The 22,462-nt window shown below is 44.9% G+C and overlaps 1 protein-coding gene across 2 annotated transcripts in view; it reads left to right on the top strand.

The window, feature by feature from the left end:
• LOC140394525 (transmembrane channel-like protein 7) overlaps positions 1-20,632 on the top strand; it is an 84,460-nt gene extending 63,828 nt beyond the window's left edge. Inside the window, exons 13-16 of one of the 2 annotated variants that reach the window (XM_072481872.1) lie at positions 2,130-2,260; positions 7,474-7,629; positions 10,421-10,499; positions 19,188-20,632. In XM_072481872.1, the coding sequence (XP_072337973.1) occupies positions 2,130-2,260; positions 7,474-7,629; positions 10,421-10,499; positions 19,188-19,280 (459 nt within the window). In that variant the 3' untranslated portion in view covers positions 19,281-20,632. Of the gene's footprint in view, positions 1-2,129; positions 2,261-6,635; positions 6,754-7,473; positions 7,630-10,420; positions 10,500-19,187 lie in introns of those variants that run through there. The other variant, XR_011935896.1, reaches the window with a different exon arrangement.
• The last annotated feature ends 1,830 nt before the right edge of the window (positions 20,633-22,462 follow it).

Genomic DNA, 22,462 nt, shown 5'->3' with positions numbered 1-22,462 from the left:
TGCTACAATGTTCCTAGCCTCGAACGACACCCATTTCCCCACCAATATAGCCACCCCTCCATTCTTTGCGTCCAGCCCTGAGTGGAGCACCTGCCCCACCCATCCTTTCCTTAACCTAACCTGGTCCGCCACCTTCAGATACGTCTCTTGAAGCATGGCCACATCTGCCTTCAGCCCCTTTAAGTGCGCGAACACTCGGGCCCTCTTAATCAGCCCATTTAGGACTCTCACGTTCCACGTGATCAGCCGGACTGGGGGGCTGCCCGCCCCCCTCCCCTGTCGACAAGCCATCACCCTCTCTTGGCCAGTCCCACGACCCGGTTCCGCGCACCCACCCGTCCCTCAGGCGGCGCATTCCCGCCTCGGCCACCTGTTCTCTTACCAGCTCCCTTTCGATCTCCGCAGCAGCAACCCAGTTGTCCCCCCCATTCCCCGTCCCCCGCCTGTGTCTCTTCTGCCCCCCCCCCACCGGCGCCCTCATTTCTCAGTGTCCCCCCCTCCCCAATTTACACCTCTATACATCAGCATTTTTGTTTCCCCTCCAACATCAGTCCCTCAGTTCTGGTCCAGTTTCTCTTTTTGAATGAAGGTCCATGCTTCTTCCGACGTTTTAAAATAGTAATGTCTGTCCTGGTGGGTGACCCACAATCGCGCCGGCTGCAACATCCCGAACTTCACTTTCTTCTAATGCAGCACCTCCTTGGTTCTATTGAAACTCGCCCTCCTTCTCGCCACCTCCGCACTCCAATCCTGATACACTCTTATCACCGCATTCTCCCATCTGCTACTTCGTACCTTCTTGGCCCATCTCAGAACCACCTCTCTATCATTGAAGCGGTGAAATTGCACGATCATCGCCCTAGGTGGTTGTCCGGGCCCCTTCCACTTCCGAGGGGGCCTCAGTTCCCATTAGTGAGCATAGCATCGTGCTCGCGTAAGCCCCGCCATCAGCTCCTTCCACTCCCTCGGGGAGACCCAGGATCCAGAGGTTCTTTCTCCTTGATCTGTTTTCCAGGACTTCAATTCTTTCGGTGCACTTCTTATGGAGCGCCTCGTGGGTCTGCATTTTGACCGCTAGGCCCAGGATCTCGTCCTCGTTGTCCGTTACCTTCTGCTCCACCACACGGAGCTCTATCTCCTGGGCCTTTTGTGTCTCTTTAAGCCCCTTGATTGCCTGTAGCATCGGGGCCAGCACCTCCTTCTTAAGCAGCTCCACACCCATCTTAAAAATTCGTCCAGCTCCGGTCCCCATGTCGCCTGGGCTCCCTCCGTCGCCACCTTGCTCCTTTCTTTCCTCTGCCGCTGCCCTCGAGGATTCTCCGAGATCTGGCCGCCGCCGCCGATATTTTTCTTTTCCGCTGGGGGGGGGGGGGGAGAGAGACGACTCCCTGTTGCCTCACCCCACACCGGGTTTCGTCATGAAAGAATTTCCCGTTGGGACTCTTAAAAGAGCCCGAAGGTCCGTTTGAGTTGGAGCCGCCGAAACGTGCGGCTTAGCTGGTCATCGCCGCAACCGGAAGTCACGACTGATTAATATTTTAATAAGATATGCAACCAATACTTTGGCATTCAAAATAAATGTCCGTTTATCTGTGGTACATTTTCTGAAATTCAATTTCAGGCTTCCCCTAAACTTGTCACAATTAATCCGAGTTTCTCGAGTGAGCCACTGAGTAATACACAAATTACCTTTCTATAGCATCTTTAGCATATAGAAAGTCCTGTGGTATTTTACACACTGGGAGAAAAATACATATGAAGATTGGGCTCCGGCTGTGGCGGTCCCAGATTTGAGTCTCTGCTTGAGATTAATTGGCTAATCTCAGAGGAGCAGCTGTTTTGGGATATCACAATTTTCCTCCATAATCCAAGGGCGAGGTAAAATAAATTTGATCAGCTCCCTGTCCTGAATGGTATCCAGTTATTGTAGACATTGGGCAAGGACTAAATGGGGTTTGGTTTTGATGCCCCGTTGCTGGAATGTCGTGCCATATTCAAGAACAAGTGACGTGCTGGAAATATTAAGGGGACATGTGTGGCTAAATAAAATCAGCAGTAGGGAAGAGGAGAAAAGTAGAGGCTGGTGGAATTACTGCTAATAAAAGCATGATGTCTTCTGAACCTTCCAGGTTTCTTTGATGAACAACTGCCGCCCTTCCACCAGACCTTTCCGGGCATCAAGTTCAAACTTTTTCTTTCTGGCAGTTCTGCTAATTGGACTTCCGTTAGCCTGCATTCCGATTCTCTTCAGTGTCGCAGTGTGAGTATCGATTATTAGTCAAATATTGTTTCCTAGTTGCACCATCCATCAAGGCCGTAGTCATTTATAACACAGAAGGAGGCCATTCAGTCCATTGAGTCCACGCTGACTCGCCGTGGAACAGTTGAAAGTTACCAAGCAATACAATGCGGATAGTCAAGTCTGGGAAGTGTCTTTTTCTGTTCCAGTGCCTGAACTGCCTTTATGAAGGTTTCTGCACAATATTGGCTCTAAGACTTGGATGTTAGCCTAGCCTCCTGGCTGTTAGATTGTAGAGTGGCCTCACAGAATGCTAGATATAAAACTGGCCTCCCTGCTTCTGAGGGTGCTGGCAATTATATTTGTCTAGACACTTTGATCTCGTGACTTTTAAAATTGCATCTCATTATCCTTTTGAATGCAGGCTATTGCTGTCGCCAGGGAGACCGTATCCCATCATGCCGTGCTACATTTGTGTTACTGCTGTTACTAGGCAGGTTTGCTAGTGTCACACGGGAGGGTTTAAACTAGTATGGCAGGCGGGAGGGCACGGGAGCAATAGGTCAGAAGGTGAGAGCATTGAGGGAGAACTAGGGAATAGGGCCTGTTTGGCTCTGAGGAAGAGCAGACAGGGAGAAGTTGCTGAACACAGCGGGTCTGGTGGCCTGAAGTGCATATGTTTTAATGCAAGAAGTATTACGGGTAAGGCAGATGAACTTAGAGCTTGGATTAGTACTTGGAACTATGATGTTGTTGCCATTACAGAGACCTGGTTGAGGGAAGGACAGGATTGGCAGCTAAACGTTCCAGGATTTAGATGTTTCAGGCGGGATAGAGGGGGATGTAAAAGGGGTGGCGGAGTTGCGCTATTGGTTAGGGAGAATATCACAGCTGTACTATGGGAGGACACCTCAGAGGGCAGTGAGGCTATATGGGTAGAGATCAGGAATAAGAAGGGTGCAGTCACAATGTTGGGGGTTTACTATAGGCCTCCCAACAGCCAGCGGGAGATAGAGGAGCAGATAGGTAGACAGATTTTGGAAAAGAGTAAAAACAACAGGGTTGTTGTGATGGGAGACTTCAACTTCCCCAATATTGACTGGGACTCACTTAGTGCCAGGGGCATAGATGGGGCAGAGTTTGTAAGGAGCATCCAGGAGGGCTTCTTAAAACAATATGTATACAGTCCAACTAGGGAAGGGACTGTACTGGACCTGGTATTGGGGAATGAGCCCGGCCAGATGGTAGAAGTTTCAGTAGGGGAGCATTTCTGGAACAGTGACCACAATTCATAAGTTTTAAAGTACTGGTGGACAAGGATGAATGTGCTAAATTGGGGGAAGGCTAATTATAACAATATTAGGCGGGAACTGAAGAACCTAGATTGGGGGCGGATGTTTGAGGGTAAATCAACATCTGACATGTGGGAGGCTTTCAAATATCAGTTGAAAGGAATTCAGGACCGGCATGTTCCTGTGAGGAAGAAGGATAAATACGGCAAATTTCAGGAACCTTGGATAACGAGAGATATTGTAGGCCTCATCAAAAAGAAAAAGGAGGCATTTGTCAGGGCTAGAAGGCTGGGAACAGACGAAACCTGTGTGGAATATAAGGCAAGTAGGAAGGAACTTAAGCAAGGAGTCAGGAGGGCTAGAAGGGGTCACGAAAAGTCATTGGCAAATAGGGTTAAGGAAAATCCCAAGGCTTTTTACACGTACATAAAAAGCAAGAGGGTAGCCAGGGAAAGGGTTGGCCCACTGAAGGATAGGCAAGGGAATCTATGTGTGGAGCCAGAGGAAATGGGCGAGGTACTAAATGAATACTTTGCATCAGTATTCACCAAAAAGAAGGAATTGGCGGATGTTGAGTCTGGAGAAGGGTGTGTAGATAGCTTGGGTCACATTGAGATCCAAAAAGACGAGGTGTTGGGCGTCTTGAAAAATATTAAGGGAGATAAGTCCCGAGCGCCTGATGGCATCTACCACAGAATACTGAAGGAGGCTAGAGAGGAAATTGCTGAGGCCTTGACAGAAATCTTTGGATCCTCGCTGTCTCCAGGGGATGTCCCGGAGGACTGGAGAATAGCCAATGTTGTTCCTTTGTTTAAGAAGGGTAGCAAGGGTAATCCAGGGAACTACAGGCCGGTGAGCCTTACGTCAGTGGTAGGGAAATTACTGGAGAGAATTCTTCGAGACAGGATCTACTCCCATTTGGGAGCAAATGGACGTATTAGTGAGAGGCAGCATGGTTTTGTGAAGGGGAGGTCGTGTCTCACTAACTTGGGAGAGTTTTTCGAAGAGCTCACAAAGATGATTGATGCAGGTAGGGCTGTGGATGTTGTCTATATGGACTTCAGTAAGGCCTTTGACAAGGTACCTCATGGTAGACTGGTACAAAAGGTGAAGTCACACGGGATCAGGGGTGAGCTGGCAAGGTGGATACAGAACTGGCTAGGTCATAGAAGGCAGAGAGTAGCAATGGAAGGGTGCTTTTCTAATTGGAGGGCTGTGACCAGTGGTGTTCCGCAGGGATCTGTGCTGGGACCTTTGCTGTTTGTAGTATATATAAATGATTTGAAGGAAAATGTAACTGGTCTGATTAGTAAGTTTGCAGACGACACAAAGGTTGGTGGAATTGCAGATAGCGATGAGGACTGTCAGAGGATACAGCAGGATTTAGATCGTTTGGAGACTTGGGCGGAGAGATGGCAGATGGAGTTTAATCCGGACAAATGTGAGGTAATGCATTTTGGAAGGTCAAACGTAGGTAGGGAATATACAGTGAATGGTAGAACCCTCAAGAGTATTGCAAGTCAGAGAGATCTAGGTGTACAGGTCCACAGGACACTGAAAGGGGCAACACAGGTGGAGAAGGTAGTCAAGAAGGCATACGGCATGCTTGCCTTCATTGGCCGGGGCATTGAGTATAAGAATTGACAAGTCATGTTGCAGCTGTATGGGACCTTAGTTAGGCCACACTTGGAATATAGTGTTCAATTCTGGTCGTCACACTACCAGAAGGATGTGGAGGCTTTAGAGATGGTGCAGAAGAGATTTACCAGGATGTTGCCTGGTATGGAGGGCATTAGCTGTGAGGAGCGGTTGAATAAACTCTGTTTGTTCTCACTGGAACGACGGAGGTTGAGGGGCGACCTGATAGAGGTCTACAAAATTATGAGGGGCATAGACAGAGTGGATAGTCAGAGGCTTTTCCCCGGGGTAGAGGGGTCAATTACTAGGGGGGATAGGTTTAAGGTGCGAGGGGCAAGGTTTAGAGTAGATGTACGAGGCAAGTTTTTTACGCAGAGGGTAGTGGGTGCCTGGAACTCGCTACCGGAAGAGGTGGTGGAAGCAGCGACGATAGTGACATTTAAGGGGCATCTTGACAAATACATGAATAGGATGGGAATAGAAGGATGCGGACCCAGGAAGTGTAGAAGATTGTAGTTTAGTCGGGCAGCATGGTCGGCACGGGCTTGGAGGGCCGAAGGGCCTGTTCCTGTGCTGTACATTTCTTTGTTCTTTGTTAGGCAAATATGTATCTGTTGCTCGGCAGATCCATGGCACCTGTAGATTCCTGCTTTTTGCCCCCCATCTTCCTTGAATTGATGAATTACATTTGCTATTTCACAATCTGATGGAACCTTTCCAGAATCAAAGGGATGTGATAATCTGGAAACAAAGCATCCACTATCTCAGTAGCCATTTCTTTTAACACTCCAGTATGAAGTCCTATAAGACCTGAGAACTTGTGGGCTTTTGGTTCTAAAATTTTCTCTGTACCCCTTCCTTGGTTATTGTCATTGTTTTAAGCTCCTCTCTTTCACCTCTTGAGTCACAATTATTTCTGGGATGATATTTGTGTCTGTACATTGAAGACCGATTCAAACTATCTGTTCAATTCTCCACCATGTCTTCAAGATAGTTCAACGAAGATTTACTAAACTGATTGCAGGGTTGAGGGAATTGCCTTTTAGATTGGGTTTGAATAGACTAGGCCTGTATTCCCTGGAGTTTAAATTAGTGATCTCATTAAAATATATAACATTCTGAAGGGAAACGTCTGGAAAACGATTATTCAGGACAAAATTAATGGTCACTTGAGCAAGTATGGGTTAATAAAGGAAAACTGGCACAAATGTATTTGGGGAAAATTGTGTTTAACTTATTTGCTGGAGTTTTTTCAGGAGGTAACAAAGAGGGTTGATGAGGGTAATGTTGTTGATGTGGTGTACATGGACTTCTAAAAAGCATTTGTTGAAGTGCCACACAACAGACTTGTGAGCAAAGTTAAAACTCATGGAATAAAGGAGACAGTAGCAACATGATTAACATCACTGAATTCAAAGAGAGTTATGGCAAACCTGAATTTGTAACCATGTTAATATGCTCCTCAGATTGTTGGGGATATCAGGGCCACTTGGGAATAACCAATGAGAGTGATTGTAAAAGAATATAAGCGCAGACCCAAACTTTATAACTGATATCAACAGTGGAGCTTTCAAGCTTTATAAGGTAAAAAGCTGGATGGCATGATCACTGCATATTCCTCCCGTGCTGGATTATCCATGTTTTCACGTACCAAAATATTTCATAATTGTTTGTTCCCACATCATCTGTTTGGTATGCCACTTGGAAAATGTAATACTGTGCATGTGTGTGTGTCTGTGTTTATATAGGTCCTAAACAATTATCAGAATGGTCTGAAGTCCTCTGAGCTTATTAATCATTTCCCAATCCCCAGAAGGTAAAAGAAAAATGTCCATATTTCAAACTTAATGAAAACCAAAAATTCAATCATTAACCAAGATATACCAATGTTGATAACCTTAACAAAGAATGCTGGAAAACTCAGCAGATCCGGTAGCATCTACAGGGAAATAAATCCGAGTTAATGTTTTGAGTCTGTTTAACTTTTCATCAGAGCTAAAGAGTCAGTGGATGTGTTTGATGTTAAACTGGTAGCTCGGAGAGATTGCAACAAGACGTAGCAACATTAAGAACGAGCCAGACGGCATGGTGTGGGAGGGGTGGGAGGATGGTGGGCTTTTGTATTGGGGCAATAAATGTACGGGATATTAAAAATAAGGTTTAAGATGGAGGAATAGGGCACAGTGTAAATTTGTTGAACTTAATGTTGTGACCTGTGGGCTGTAACATGTCTAATGGAAAGATGAGATCTTGTTATTGTATTAAGACACAAAATAAATACATATGCTTTTCCCCTCCAATCAGAATCAAGTCATCCACATCTTGTGGGCCATTCATTAACTACAATACTTCGTGGGATATTATACCAGAAACCATTGACCGTTTCCCAAACGTTATTAAGAATCTTTTTTATGGTTTGGCATCTGAGGCTTTTGCAGTCCCATTCTTTCTGTTTGTATGGTAAGGAGCAGCTGATGGTGAAATTAAGTTATTTTTCTCTGTTGGATGGCAAACTGTTTTTTCCCTCGTTGATGTACCTGTAATTTTAGTGTCAAATAATTTGTAACCTTTTAAAATAAATTATTAAATTACCTGGAGTGAACACAGAATTGAACTGAATTGTTACATCCTTCTTGATGTTCAAATATATAAATTACATAAAATTATATTATTATACATTTTATACATTTGTATTATTGCCCATAATTCTAGCTTCAAACTTGGACTTATTTAACCCATTTAATTTGGAAAATTGTTCCAAGGATGTTTTCACTAAGGCCTGAGGAGAACATGCCAGTAGAGAGAGATCGGGAATGATAACTACAGTTTGGTCAGAGTTAGTGATGGCCAGATTGGTATTGTGTTTCCAAATATAATTTGTGTTCAAAGCTGTTGGAGCAAACAGGATTGCATACAAAGAATTAATTTTCAAACCTTCAGAGAGTTTGAAAGATCATAATCAATACCCTGGGTTAGAAACAATCAGATCCTGGAGACTTGTCTATCTGCCGTCTCATTTTCACAATTATCATTGTTTAAAACTGGCATAAAATAGTCTCCATTATTTTTATTTTTTCTTGCAACCCTTTCTTAATGAAGACCCTACAAATTAATTATTGAGGCAGTCTGCCAATTTTGGACAGCATGGTAGCACAGTGGTTAGCATAGTTGCTTCACAGCTCCAGGGTTCCCGGTTCGATTCCTGGTTTGGGTCACTGTTCTCCGTGTGTGCGTGGGTTTCCTCTGGGTGCTCCGGTTTCCTCCCACAGTCCAAAGATGTGCACATTAGGTAAATTGGCCATGATAAATTTCCCATAGTGTCCAAAAAAAAGATTAGGTGGGGTTACGGGGATAGGGTGGCGGCGTGGGCCTAAGTAGGGTGCTCTTTCCAAGAGCTGGTGCAGACTCGATGGGCCGAATGGCCTCCTTCTGCACTGTAAATTCTATGTTCTACGTACTAATTTCAAATGCAATATCACTTCTGTCTGTCTTTTAAGGGCTCAAGATTATCTTACGCTGCCCTTTCTATTGTAGAGGCTCAAAACTGTATGGTCTGCTCTCCTGCAGACCTGTCCATTGCCTTAGCAACATGGATATAAACTTTGTATGTGGCCCAACAGATTGGATATCCTCACAAAGGTTAATGAAGAATGGGTGATATTGGAGGGAGATGTTTTGGGTGCAGGTTCGGTACTTCCCAATAGAAGCCAAAGATGGTGGAACCAAAGCCAGTGCTCCTTGGATGTCGAAGGGCTGGGTTTTCCAACCCTGCCGTGGCGTCACTTGCCACGGGAGATTTGGCAGCCCAGCCAAAAGTCTCTTGATTTTCTTTGGCAGCGGACAATCCCACCCGGACAATCCCACCCGGACAATCCCACCCGGACAATCCCACCAGGACAATCCCACCCAGACAATTTACTGGAACTAAAAGAGAGGGTGTATGATTCATGTTGGATTAATTCTTCAAGCGAGAACTAGGTTAAACACAAGTTGAGGGAAGAAGTGAAGATGAAAATAAAACCGGCAAAGAGCAAATACGAGGCCGTTAATATAAAAGCGAAACCAAAACTCTTCGACCAGCATGTAAATAGTAAGAGGTGAAGTGGAGCCTTGTAGGGTCAAAGCAGCGGCGTGCCAGAGGGATAGAAAGTGGAAAATGAAAATGTTCAAGAAAAGATGGAAGGACATTCATAATAACAACAGATTAGTCAACCAAATTGTGGCTTATGGAATAGGAGGGTCAGTGTCAACTTGGATAAAAAGTTAACAGAAAACATGGTGATTTTTAGAGTGGGTGATGGTTGCCAGTGAAGGGTCAATGCTTGAACCACTTTTTTGATAAATATATAAATGATTTGGATATTGAAATGCAGAACAAAATGTCAAACTTTGCCAATAAATGGCGAACATGGGCATAGATTTTCCAGTCCTGCCCACTGACTGAATCGTCATGGGTGGATCGGACCAGCAAAAAAATGGAATCCCACCCACTGAGGTGTGGCTCAATGTGAGGATGATACCAGTTGACTGAAATAGGACCTGGATAGGTGAGCAGAATGGGCAGGCAAGTGGTGGATGAAATTTAATATAGAAAAGTATGAGGTGATGCATTTTGGCAGAAGGGACAGGAAAAGGTACATTCAAAACAATTCGAAAGAGTGTCCAGGAACAGAGGGACCTAGATGTTCACATACTGAGACCATTGAAGTTTGCAGAACATATTGAGAGAGGAATTTCCAGGGCAGATGGGATCTTGGGCTTCATTAATAGTGGCAGTCAGTACAAAAGCCGGGAAGTTATGTTTTTTTTAAATAAATTTAGAGTACCTAATTAATTTTTTCCAATTAAGGGGCAATTTAGCGTGGCCAACCCACCCAGCCGGCACATCAATTTAGCGTGGCCATTCCACCCATCCCGCACATCAATTTAGCGTGGCCAATCCACCCAGCCCGCACATCTTTTTGACTGAATGCCCAACAAGAAATGATTTATCCCCTTCGTGGAAATACACCAAAGTGAGCTCACCGTGTTAACAGAGAATTAGGATCATACTCATCGAGGATAAATTCACAATCACCAAATAAGAATAAATTATTTGTTTATAAGCTATGTAACAACTTAAAGTACTTTGCATTTGTGACTTCCAGAGATGCAGAATATCTGGATAAACTCTCACTGTATTAAGCAGAGCAATGGTTACACGTTTTCTATAATTCAGCAAATACATCCTTCAATTTTTTTTTTTTTTCAGCCTCATCCTATTCTATCTTGTTGCTTTGGCCGGAGCACATAAACGTGTTGTTGTTCAGCTCAGAGAGCAGCTGGCTATGGTGAGTGATTTTGATTCCAGAATTGTTAAGTATGAATGTTCAGCACTATCCACCTGCAGTGATTTATTAGCAGTTTATCAGGTGGCCCAGATGTTCCTGTCTAAGACCAGGGTAACCGTGCTCACTGTGTCAATGGCCAAATTGTAAAGCAACTTCAGAGAGGGAGCAGATCAATGACAAAGCAGTGCGGGCATGGTGCAGCAAATCATGGCCAAATATCTCTATCAATTTTGGTAAAATGCAGGCTAATTAGAAAACATCTCAATTAGATCTTGGTGTTGGAGGAAACCCACAGATAAAACTCAAGAATCATTCCACTATTTCCTGAAGAAGGAGGGAGGCTGCAATCCCCATTCTCATTCATTTAGTATTTGATGGCTTCTGACAGTATGTACACATTGCATTAGAAAGTCCAGTTTAGACATTTATATTTAAAACCCAGCTCCTTTTCACAAATGTGGTATTGTGAATTTGTCTGGGGTTTAGTTTAGGATCCTGTTTAGGATGTACAGAAGATGATCAGAATTTAAACCACCCTTTCTCAATGAGATGGTGCCTGAGTGACACAATGTGAAAGATGTCCGGCTGGTAACTCCAGCCTGTCCCATTCCCAGCCATTGCAATGTTTATGGCAGTGCTTCAGGCTATCAATAAGGCACCTGTTAAAGGCAAGCTGGAGCTGACTTGGAATTCGCATGTTGTGATGTGTATCCCCCCAGGACCAGGCATGGACTCCTTGGGATTCTCCTTAACAATCTCCTTCAGAAATGTCCTCCCACTGATTTGCTTGGGATCGTTCCCAGGGATCCCTCGTTACTACAGCCTCCTGGTTAAGTCCCACACCCACCTATCCACCCAACCACATAACTATTCATGCTGAATGTCATAGCAACAGGAATGACCCTTCGGCACGTCAAGCCTGGTCCGCCATTCAATTTGTTCCTGTTTATCTACCTCAACATCACTTACCTGCACTATCCCATATCCTCTGGTGTCATTAGTCTTCAGAAAACTATTGATTTCTGTAATAAATCTTCTCCGTGATTGAGCTTCCACAGCTTTCTGGGATAGAGAGTTCCGAAGATCCAGCAGTCTCTGGGTGAATACCTCCTGCACAGACTTACATGGGCTCCCTGAGATTCTGTCCTCTGGATATAGACTCAGCAGCCAGGGGAAACATCCTGGGCGGCATTCTCCGTCCCGCCGGCCCCGTTTTGCTGCGTGGTGCGTTCCCGCCGGGAGTGGGATTCTCCGTCCCAGCAGCCGGTCAATGGGGTTTCTCATTGTGGCGTACCACGTCGTCGGGAAATCCGCGGACGTGACATCCGGGGAAGCGGGGGATCCCACGACGAAGGTTCCCGCAGCTGATCTACATTCACCGTGTCAAACCCTGTAAGAATTTTGTTAAGTTGCAATGAGATCACCCGGATTCTTTGAAACTAGGGAATATGGACCCAGTCTCCTAGATGTCGCCCCACAAAACAATCCTGCCATCCCGGGCGTTAATCCCATTAACCTCCGATGCACTCCTGTGGCATATCTTTCCTTGGATTCGGGACCAAACTGTGCACAGTCCTCCAGCTGAGGTTTCCTCAGGACTCTGGATAATTGCAGCAAGACCTTTCTGATGCCTTCCTAGTTGCTGCTGCGCTTACTGACTCCTGAGCAAGACACCGAGTCCTTTTGGAGACCCGCACTTTCCAAACTCTCACCATTGAAGAAATATTCTGCTGCCTTGTTATTTTTTACTAAAGTGAATAACTTCACATTTATTTATATTATATTCAATCTGCCATGTTCCACTTAGCCCACCGAGTCCTCGTGAAGTTACACAGTTTGGTGTCACCAGCAAATTTGGAAATATTACATTTGGTCCATCATCCAAATCATTTGTGTAGACTTTGAACAGCTGTGGAGTCTGAGTCAATACATTACCCCCAATACCATGAGCTTTAATTTTGTTCACTAATCTCTTGTGTGGGACATTGTCAAAGCCTTTTGAAAGTCCAGATACACAACATCCACTGGTTCACCCTTGTCCACTCTACTGATCACATCCAAAAAATTCCAGAAGATTTGTCAAGCATGATTTCCCTTTAGTGAATCCATGCTGACTGGGACCGATCCTGTCCCCACTTATCTCATCCTGAATAATTGACTCCAGCATTTTCCCCATCACCGATGTCAGGCTAACCGGTCTATAATTCCCCGTTTTCTCGCCTTCCTTTTTTTAAAAGTGGGGTTACATTAGCTACCCTCCAATCCATTGGAACTCTTCCAGAATCTATAGAATGTTGGAAGATGATCACCAATGCGTCCACTATTTCTAGACCACTAGCTTAAGTACTCTGGGATGCAGAGCATCAGGCCCTGGGGACTTAGCGGGTTTGAATCCCATCAATTTCCCCAATACAATTTCCTGACTAATAAGGATTTCCTTCACTTCCTCCTTCATGCTATACCCTCGGTCCCCTAATATTTCCTGAAGGTTATTTGTGTCCTGAGTGAAGACAAATCCAAAGCAATTGTTCAACTGGTCTGCCAATTCTTTGCCCATTATTAATTCACCTGATTCTAACTACGGGACCTACATTTGTCTTCACCTGTCTTTTTCTCTTCACATATCTATAGAAGCTTTTGCAGTCAGTTTTTATGTTTTCTGCAAGCTTACTCTCGTATTCTATTTTCCCGTTCTGAGTTAAACCCTTTGTCCTCCTCTGCTGAATTTTAAATTTCTTCCAGTCCTCGGGCTGGCTGTTTTTCTGGCCAATTTATAGCCTCTTCTTTGGCTTGAACACTGTTCCTGATTTCCCTGGTTAGCCATGGTTGAGCCACCTTCCCCATCTTACTTTTGAGACAGACAGGACATACAAAGGTCACCCTACCTAAGCTCACTCCTCCACCCTATCCCTGTAACCCAGTAACCCCACCTAACCTTTAGGGCAATTTATCATGGCCAATCCACCTAACCTGCGCATCTTTGGACTGTGGGAGGAAACCGGAGCACCCGGAGGGAACCCACGCACACACGGGGAGAACGTGCAGACTCCACACAGACAGTGACCCAAGCCAGAATCGAACCTGGGATCCTGGCACTGTGAAGTAACTGTGCTAACCACTGTGCTACCGAGCTGCTCATTAACCTGTTTAACCTTTGCTCACAAGACAATCCCTCCACACCGGGGATCATCCTAGTGAACCTTCACTGAACCCCCTCCAATGAAATATCTTTCCTTAAATAAGGGAACCAAACGTACTCTCAGTTCTCCAGATGTGGTCTCACCAGTACCTTGTACAGCTGCAGCAAGGCCTCCTGGCTCAGATACTCCAACCCCCTTGAAACAAGGGCCAACATTCCATTAACCTTCCCGATTACCTGCTGCACCTGTGCGAGCTTCCTGTGTTTGGTGCACAAGTATCTCCAAGTCTCTGTGTTGCAGCTTTCTGCAGTTTTGCTCCATTTAAATAAGATTCAGTTCTTTTGTTCTCCCTTCCAAAATGAACTTCACATTTTCCCACCTTGTGCTCCATTTGCTCTCTTACTTAACCTATCAATATCTCTTTGCAAACTGTTTATATCCCTCTCACAACTGTTATGGGCCAGGGTTTAGAGAACCCTAAAGTGTATCATGGAGTTCACCTGACCCACAACTTTTAATAGATTGTGGTATGGGGAGCACACGGCCCACTCTACAGGTGTGCTCCAGCAGAAATGGAAAAGTATTTTTAAAGCAAAACAATGTTTATTCTATGAACTCAAGTTAACCTTTTTGAAACAAACAGTGAACATCTTAGCAACCATCAATTCAAATACAACCCCCAAAGAATACAACACTAAGTAATCCTTAATAACTTCCCAAACAACATCCAGAAGACAAAAGAAACACCTTTTAACAGAAGCACATTAGGTTTATATTCACTACTGAGAACATTTATAATTCCGAATTCACCAAATGATCAAGAGATAGTCTTTTCATGGCAGAGAGATCAACAGTACACCTGCTTTGTCTGGCTTCAGCTCCAACACTGAAAATGAAACTAAAACACATCCTGCAGCAAACAGCCTAAAACAAAAGTAAAAAGCTGACAGACAGCCCAGCTCCACCCACACTCTGACATCACTGATAAACACCCATTTAGAACATTACAGCGCAGTACAGGCCCTTCGGCCCTCAATGTTGCGCCGACCTGTGAAACCACTCTAAAACCATCTACACTATTCCCTTATCGTCCATATGTCTATCCAATGACCATTTGAATGCCCTTAGTGTTGGCGAGTCCACTACTGTTGCAGGCAGGGCATTCCTCGCCCTTACTACTCTCTGAGTAAAGAACCTACCTCTGACATCGATCTTATATCTATCTCCCCTCAATTTAAAGCTATGTCCCCCTCGTGCTAGACATCACCATCCGAGGAAAAAGGCTCTCACTATCCACCCTATCCAATCCTCTGATCATCTAGTATGCCTCAATTAAGTCACCTCTTAAATTCTCTCTCACAAAAACAGCCTCAAGTCCCTCAGCCTTTCCTCATAAGACCTTCACTCCATACCAGGCAACATTCTGGTAAATCTCCTCTGCACCCTTTCCAATGCTTCCACATCCTTCCTATAATGCGACGACCAGAATTGCACGCAGTACTCCAAATGCGGCCGCACCAGAGTTTTGTACAGCTGCAACATGACCTCATGGCTCCGAAACTCCATCCCTCTACCAATAAAAGCTAACACACCGTACGCCTTCTTAACAACCCTCTCAACCTGGGTGGCAACTTTCAGGGATCTATGTACATGGACACCGAGATCTCTCTGCTCATCCACACTGCCAAGAATCTTACCATTAGTCCAGTACTCTGTCTTCCTGTTATTCCTTCCAAAATGAATCACCTCACACTTTTCTGCATTAAACTCCATTTGCCACCTCTCAGCCCAGCGCTGCAGCTTATCTATGTCCCTCTGTAACTTGTAACATCCTTCCGCACTGTCCACAACTCCACCGACTTTAGTGTAATCTGCAAATTTACTCACCCATCCTTCTACGCCCTCCTCCAGGTCATTTATAAAAATGACAAACAGCAGTGGCCCCAAAACAGATCCTTGTGGTACACCACTAGTAACTGGACTCCAGTCTGAACACGTCCCATCAACCACCACCCTTTGTCTTCTTCCAGCTAGCCAATTTCTGATCCAAACTGTTAAATCACCCTGAATCCCATGCCTCCGTATTTTCTGCAGTAGCCTACCGTGGGGAACCTTGTCAAACTCTTTACTGAAATCCATACACACCACATCAACTGCTTTACCCTCACCCACCTGTTTGGTCACCTTCTCAAAGAACTCAATAAGGTTTGTGAGGCACGACCTACCCTTCACAAAACCGTGTTGACTATGTCTAATCAAATTATTCCTTTCCAGATGATTATACATCCTATCTCTTATAAACCTTTCCAAGATTTTGCCCACAACAGAAGTAAGGCTCACTGGTCTATAGTTACCTGGGTTGTCTCTACTCCCCTTCTTGAACAAGGGGACAACATTTGCTATCCTCCAGTCTTCTGGCACTATTCCTGTAGACAAAGATGACTTAAAGATCAAAGCCAAAGGCTCAGCAATCTCCTCCTTAGCTTCCCAGAGAATCCTAGGATAAATCCCATCCGGCCCAGGGGACTTATCTATTTTCACACTTTCCAGAATTGCTAGCACCTCCTCATTATGAACCTCAAGCCTAGCTCCAAATCTAACACCTGTCCTGGTTCATTACCCAGTACCAAATCCAACATGGCCTCGCCTCTCATTGGCCTATCTACATACTGTGTCAGGAATCCATCCTGCACAAAAACGGACACATCTAAAGTACTCGAACTATAGCGTTTCCAGTCAATATTTGGAAAGTTAAAGTCCCCCATAACAACTACCCTGTTGTTTTCGCTCCTATCCAGAATCATCTTTGCAATCCTTTCCTCTACATCTCTGGAACTTTTCGGAGGCCTATAGAAAACCCCTAAAAGGGTGACCTCTCCTTTCCTGTTTCTAACCTCAGCCCATACTACCTCAGTAGACGAGTCCTCATCAAACGTCCTTTCTGCCACCGTAATACTGTCCTTGACTAACAATGCCACCCCTCTCCCTCTTTTACCACCTTCCCTGAGCTTACTGAAATATCTAAACCCCGGCACCTGCAACAACCATTCCTGTCCCTGCTCTATCCATGTATCCGAAATGGCCACAACATCGAAGTCCCAGGTACCAACCCATGCCGCAAGTTCACCCACCTTATTCCGGATGCTCCTGGCATTAAAGAAGACACACTTTAAACCACCTTCCTGCCTGCTGGTACACTCCTGCAACTTTGAAACCTTACTCATGACCTCACTACTCTCAACCTTCTGTATACTGGAGCTACAATTCAGGTTCCCAAGCCCCTGCTGAACTAGTTTAAACCCTCCCGAAGAGCATTAGCAAATTTCCCCCCCAGGATATTGGTACCCCTCTGGTCCAGGTGTAGACCATCCCGTTTGTAGAGGTCCCATTGACCCCAGAATGAGCCCCAATTATCCAGAAATCTGAAACCCTCCCTCCTACACCATCACTGTAGCCACGTGTTCAACTCCTCTGTCTCACTATTCCTCGTCTCGCTATCGCGTGGCACAGGTAACAACCCAGAGATAATAACTGTTTGTCCTAGATCTAAGTTTCCACCCTAGCTCCCTGAATTCCTGCCTTACATCCCTATCCCTTTTCCTACCTATGTCGTTGGTACCTATGTGGACCACGACTTGGGGCTGCTCCCCCTCCCCCTTAAGGATCCCGAAAACACGATCCAAGACATCACGCACCCTGGCACCTGGGAGGCAACACACCAACCGCGAGTCTCTCTCATTCCCACAGAATCTTCTATCTATCCCCCTAACTATGGAGTCTCCAATGACTAATGCTCTACTCCTCTCCCCTTCCCTTCTGAGCAGCAGGGACAGACTCTGTGCCAGAGACCTGTACCCCATGGCTTACCCCTGGTAAGTCCCCCCCCTGAAAAGTACATTTCTGAAACACTTATTTCTTAAAGGTACTCTCACATGACATAACATGATATAATTGTAGGGCTGGTGCAGTGGTTAGCACTGCTGCCTCAGGGCGCTGAGGTCCTGGGTTCGATCCTGGCCCCGGGTCACTGTCCGTGTGGAGTCTGCACATTCTCCCTTTGTCTGCGTGGGTCTCACCCCCACAACCCAAAGATATGCAGGGTAGGGATTGGCCGTGCTAAATTGACACTTCAATGGAAATTGTTTTTAAAAAATAATGAAAAAAGTATTGCAAACAGTTGCGGCCCCAGCACTGATCCCGGTTACAGGTCAGCTACCTGAAAAAGAATCCCGTATCCCGCTTTCTCATTACCCAATTTTCTGTCGGTGCCAATATATTACCTCCAACACCGTGTACTCTTAACTTATGACCTAACCTGATTGGATGAGTACATTTATATAATCTATAATAACAAGAAGCAGAGAAGGAGGGCCCTAGTTAATATTATTTGATATAAAAGGATAACTTTAATTTAACGGGTAAGACTTGACAGCAGTGCTCCAAGCCGTGGTCTGCTCTTCTTGCTCCATGTGGGAGACCAGGGGCGGCATGGTGGCACAGTGGTTTGCATTGCTGCCTCACAGCTCCAGGGTCCCGGGTTCAATTCCAGGTGACTGTGTGGAGTCTGCACGTTCTCCCCGCGTGTGCGTGGGTTTCCTCGGGGTGCTCTGGTTTCCCCCCACAGTCCAAAGATGTGCAGGTTAGGTGGATTGGCCGTATAAATTGCCCCATAGTTTCTAAAAGGTTAGGTGCGGTTACAGGGATGGGGTGGATGCATGGGCTTAAGTAGGGTGCTCTTTTCAAGCTTCTGTGTAGACTTATTGGGCTGAATGGCGTCCTTCACAGTAAATACTATCAGTGTCTCCAGTTGCGGATCCTGGAAGCCTGGGTTTCGGAGCTGGAGCAGCGACTGGGGACATGAGGAGCATCCACGAGGCGGAGAGTGTCGTGGATAGCACATGTACTGTAGAGCGGTGGTCACACCGCAGGCTCAGAATCCACAGGCAGGAAGGGAATGGGTGACCACCAGGTAGAGCAAGCGAGCTAAGCAGGCTTTTAGGAGTGAGAAGGTGAGTTACTCACTGCAGGATACCTGGCCTCTGACCTGCATTTTAGCCACAGTATTTATACACCTCGTCCTATTCAGTTTCTGGTCAATGGTAACCCCCAGGATGTTGATTGTGGGGGATTCAGTGATGGTGATGCCATTGAATATGAAGAGGTGATGGATAGATTCCCTGTTGTTAGAGATGGTAATTGCCTGGCACTTGTGTGGCGTGAATGTAACTTGCCACTTTTCAGCCCAAGCCTGGATATTGTCCAGGTCTCGTTGCATTTGTACACGGACTGCTTCATTACCTGAGGAGTTGTGAATAGTGCTGAACATTGTGCAGTCATCCGCAAACATCCCCACATCTGACCTTATGATGGAGGGAGGTCATTGATGAAGCAGCTGAAGATGGTTGGGCCGAGGACCCTACCCTGAGGAATATTGGATATTTAGATGCATTTATCAAGGCAACATTTTTTGTTTGCATATTGAGTACTCAATTAGTTAAGGATGTAAATTTTTGAGAAAATTAGTTTATGGTTGTGATTATTTTTACAGCAAGGCCGTGACAAACAATATCTTATCAAAAAACTAACCAGAGATTCGCTCCTTTTGAAGAAGGCATCTACGTCTACCTTTCACGAGGACTGAAATAAAACTGTTCAGAATACACAACATTGCAGCGATACAGACAAGAAAAGTTACAATAATTAAAGAACTTTATTTTTTATTTCACAGTTTTATTGAAAATGCTTTCTAATTGTTTTTGTTACTAATAAAGGTAAATTATGGGGTAAACATTTTGGAGATTTTGTTTCTCTTGAAATGTTGCCTCTGCTGTATGAAAAACCAAATTGTAATTCTGTTACATGGAAGCTTTTACCGACACAAGCTGTTGTAAATGCTGATATTGGGTTGATTGTACATCACCTGGGAACCATTTTTAAAAAAGCATTGGCTTATTTTATATATTTGTTATTCTCTGTACATCTGACCATTGTTATACTATCACTTCCTATTTATTAATGCATATTTCCTTTGTGATTGTAGTAGAGGAATTTTATAACACTGTGAACTACGTAGCATTGATGATGTTTACACCCAAACACAACGCTACAGACTATTGGTCAATTCTACTACTACTCTATTCAGTATTTAAAACGTTGCTTCAAAAACTCCTAACAATTGTTAATACTGGCACCTTACCTGCATCAACATTTTTACAGATTATACTTGTCTTTATGAAATTAATTTAAATGTTTATTTTAATACTACTACCTAATATACATCATCTGGTTTTCTGAGACAATAAGAAATATACAGTGATAGATATGCTATGATGGACAAAGGAACTGCCCAGAATGCGAGAGATTTTAAAATCCCTCCTCTGCATTGTGGATATTTGAACTCGTGTACTTGAAGTTATCCCTGGTGTTGGCTGCACCTGAACACCAATTTAAACGTCATTCAATATAACCTGACTTACATCATCTTGCTATCAGCCTGCCCTGAGCACCTTTATCTTCACTAAATTACTTTGGCATCCTTCCAGCCTTTCTTTGAAACTGGTGGATAAAACTCTGCCTGGAGAACACAGATGCTGGATAGCCCCAGAAACAGCCTCAGATACTAAAAGATCCCAATTAAAGGGTTGCATTTCAATGGGAGCAGGGCCTCAAGTATATGCTCTAACTTTATATAAAGATGTGTGTTATACCTCTGGCATTTTCATTGTGCATTGCTGTGTTGTGTCTGCCAAATACAGGAGATAAACGTAAGGATCATAAAAAGTGTACTTTAATCTATGTACTTGTATCATTATCTCATTCTATCAACAGACCTGCTTTTATTTTGCATTTCCTGAAGTGCTCTCACTTTCTGTAATGTAGATCCCCATATAGTTTGTTGATAATATGTCTATTATTATTAAATAGCCTCTTCACTAACTCTGTGACCAACATCATAGGAGACCTGCTAATAAAATATGACATTGAAACAGAAAATGCTGGAAACACTCGTCAGGTTGGATTAGATTTGTTTATTGTCACGTGTACCGAGATACAGTGAAAAGTATTTTTCTGCGAGCAGCTCAACAGATCATTAAGTACATGAGAAGAAAAGGGAATAAAAGAAAATACATAATAGGGCAACACAACATATACAATGTAACTACATAAGCACTGGCATCGGATGAAGCATACAGGGTGTAGTGTTAATGAAATCAGTCCATTAGAGGGTCATTTAGGAGTCTGGTGACAGTGGGGAAGAAGCTGTTTTTGAGTCTGTTCGTACGTGTTCTCAGACTTCTGTATCTCCTGCCCAATGGAAAAAGTTGGAAGAGTGAGTAAGCTGGGTGGGAGGGGTCTTTGATTATGTTGCCCACTTTCCCCAGGCAGCGGGAGGTGTAGATGGAGTCAATGTATGGGAGGCAGGTTTGTGTGATGGACTGGGCGGTGTTCACGACTCTGAAGTTTCTTGCGGTCCTGGGCTGAGCAGTTGCCATACCAGGCTGTGATGCAGCCCGATAGGATGCTTTCTGTGGTGCATCTGTAAAGTTTGGTAAGAGTCAATGTGGACATGCCGAATTTCCTTAGTTTCCTGAGGAAGTATAGGCGCTGTTGTGCTTTCTTGGTGGTAGCGTCGATGTGGGTGAACCAGGACAGATTTTTGGAGATGTGCACCCCTAGGAATTTGAAACTGCAAACCATCTCCACCTCGGCCCCGTTGATGCTGACAGGGGTGTGTGCAGTACTTTGCTTCCTGAAGTCAATGACCAGCTCTTTAGTTTTGCTGGCATTGAGGGAGAGATTGCCATAGGTCTGGCAGTATCTATGGAGAGAAAAGCAGAGCCAACCTTTTGTGTCCATATGACTCTTCAGAGGGTGTCCTCCACCAAAACGCTGGGGCTGACCCTGTGTTAATTCTGCACGTCATTCATGTGCAATTTAGCCAGCATGTTCTGGACTACTCAGCAAGTTGTGAACCGCCAGAACTTTGATCATTAAACACAGAAAGTAGTAACTACATCACATCAGATTTAAATACAAAATCAAATCAAAAATAATTGAGAAAATCAATTAATTGTTTAATACTGTGCGTTTCTTTTTAAAATAAATTTAGAGGACCTAATTCATTTTTTCCAATTAAGGGGCAATTTAGTGTGGCCAATCCACCTAACCTGCACATCTTTGGGTTGTGGGGGCAAAACCCACGCAGACACGGGGAGAATGTGCAAACTCCACACGGACAGTGACCCAGAGTCGGGATCGAACCTGGGACCTCAGCGCCGTGAGGCAGCAGTGCTAACCCACTGCGCCACCGTGCTGCCCTATACTGTGCAGTTCTGATATGGAACAAGCATTGTTCCTGAACAAACAATATGTAAACCTTAAGTGAAATGAGCCTATTTTAATTCAACAACAATTGCACTTTTGTCTAAAAGTGCCACATCATTATAGCTGAACAAAGCATGAGAAACATTGGGCGGGATTCTCCGAAATGGAGGCAGAGTGCGCCATCGTGAATGGCGTTGAGGTTCACAACGGCGCGAAACGGCCCCTATCCCGACCGATTCAGGGCCCGATAATGGGCTAGGAGCGGCGCCGCGCCATTTACACGCGCCAGGCCTTGGCGCCGTGTAAAGGCGGCACCGCATACATAACGCGGCCGGCACCGCGTAACTGGCGTCACCCGCACATGCGTGGTTGCCGTCCTCTCAGAGTCCGCCCCGCAAGAAGATGTCAGACGGATCTTGCGGGGCTGCGGAAGAAAGGAGGTCCTCCTTCAAAGAGGACAGCCCGACGATTGGTGGGCACCGATCGTGGGCCAGACCC

This window comes from Scyliorhinus torazame, chromosome 17 (genome assembly GCF_047496885.1).
Source record: "Scyliorhinus torazame isolate Kashiwa2021f chromosome 17, sScyTor2.1, whole genome shotgun sequence".
NCBI lineage: Eukaryota > Metazoa > Chordata > Chondrichthyes > Carcharhiniformes > Scyliorhinidae > Scyliorhinus > Scyliorhinus torazame.
This window is presented reverse-complemented; position numbering and strand designations above follow the sequence as displayed.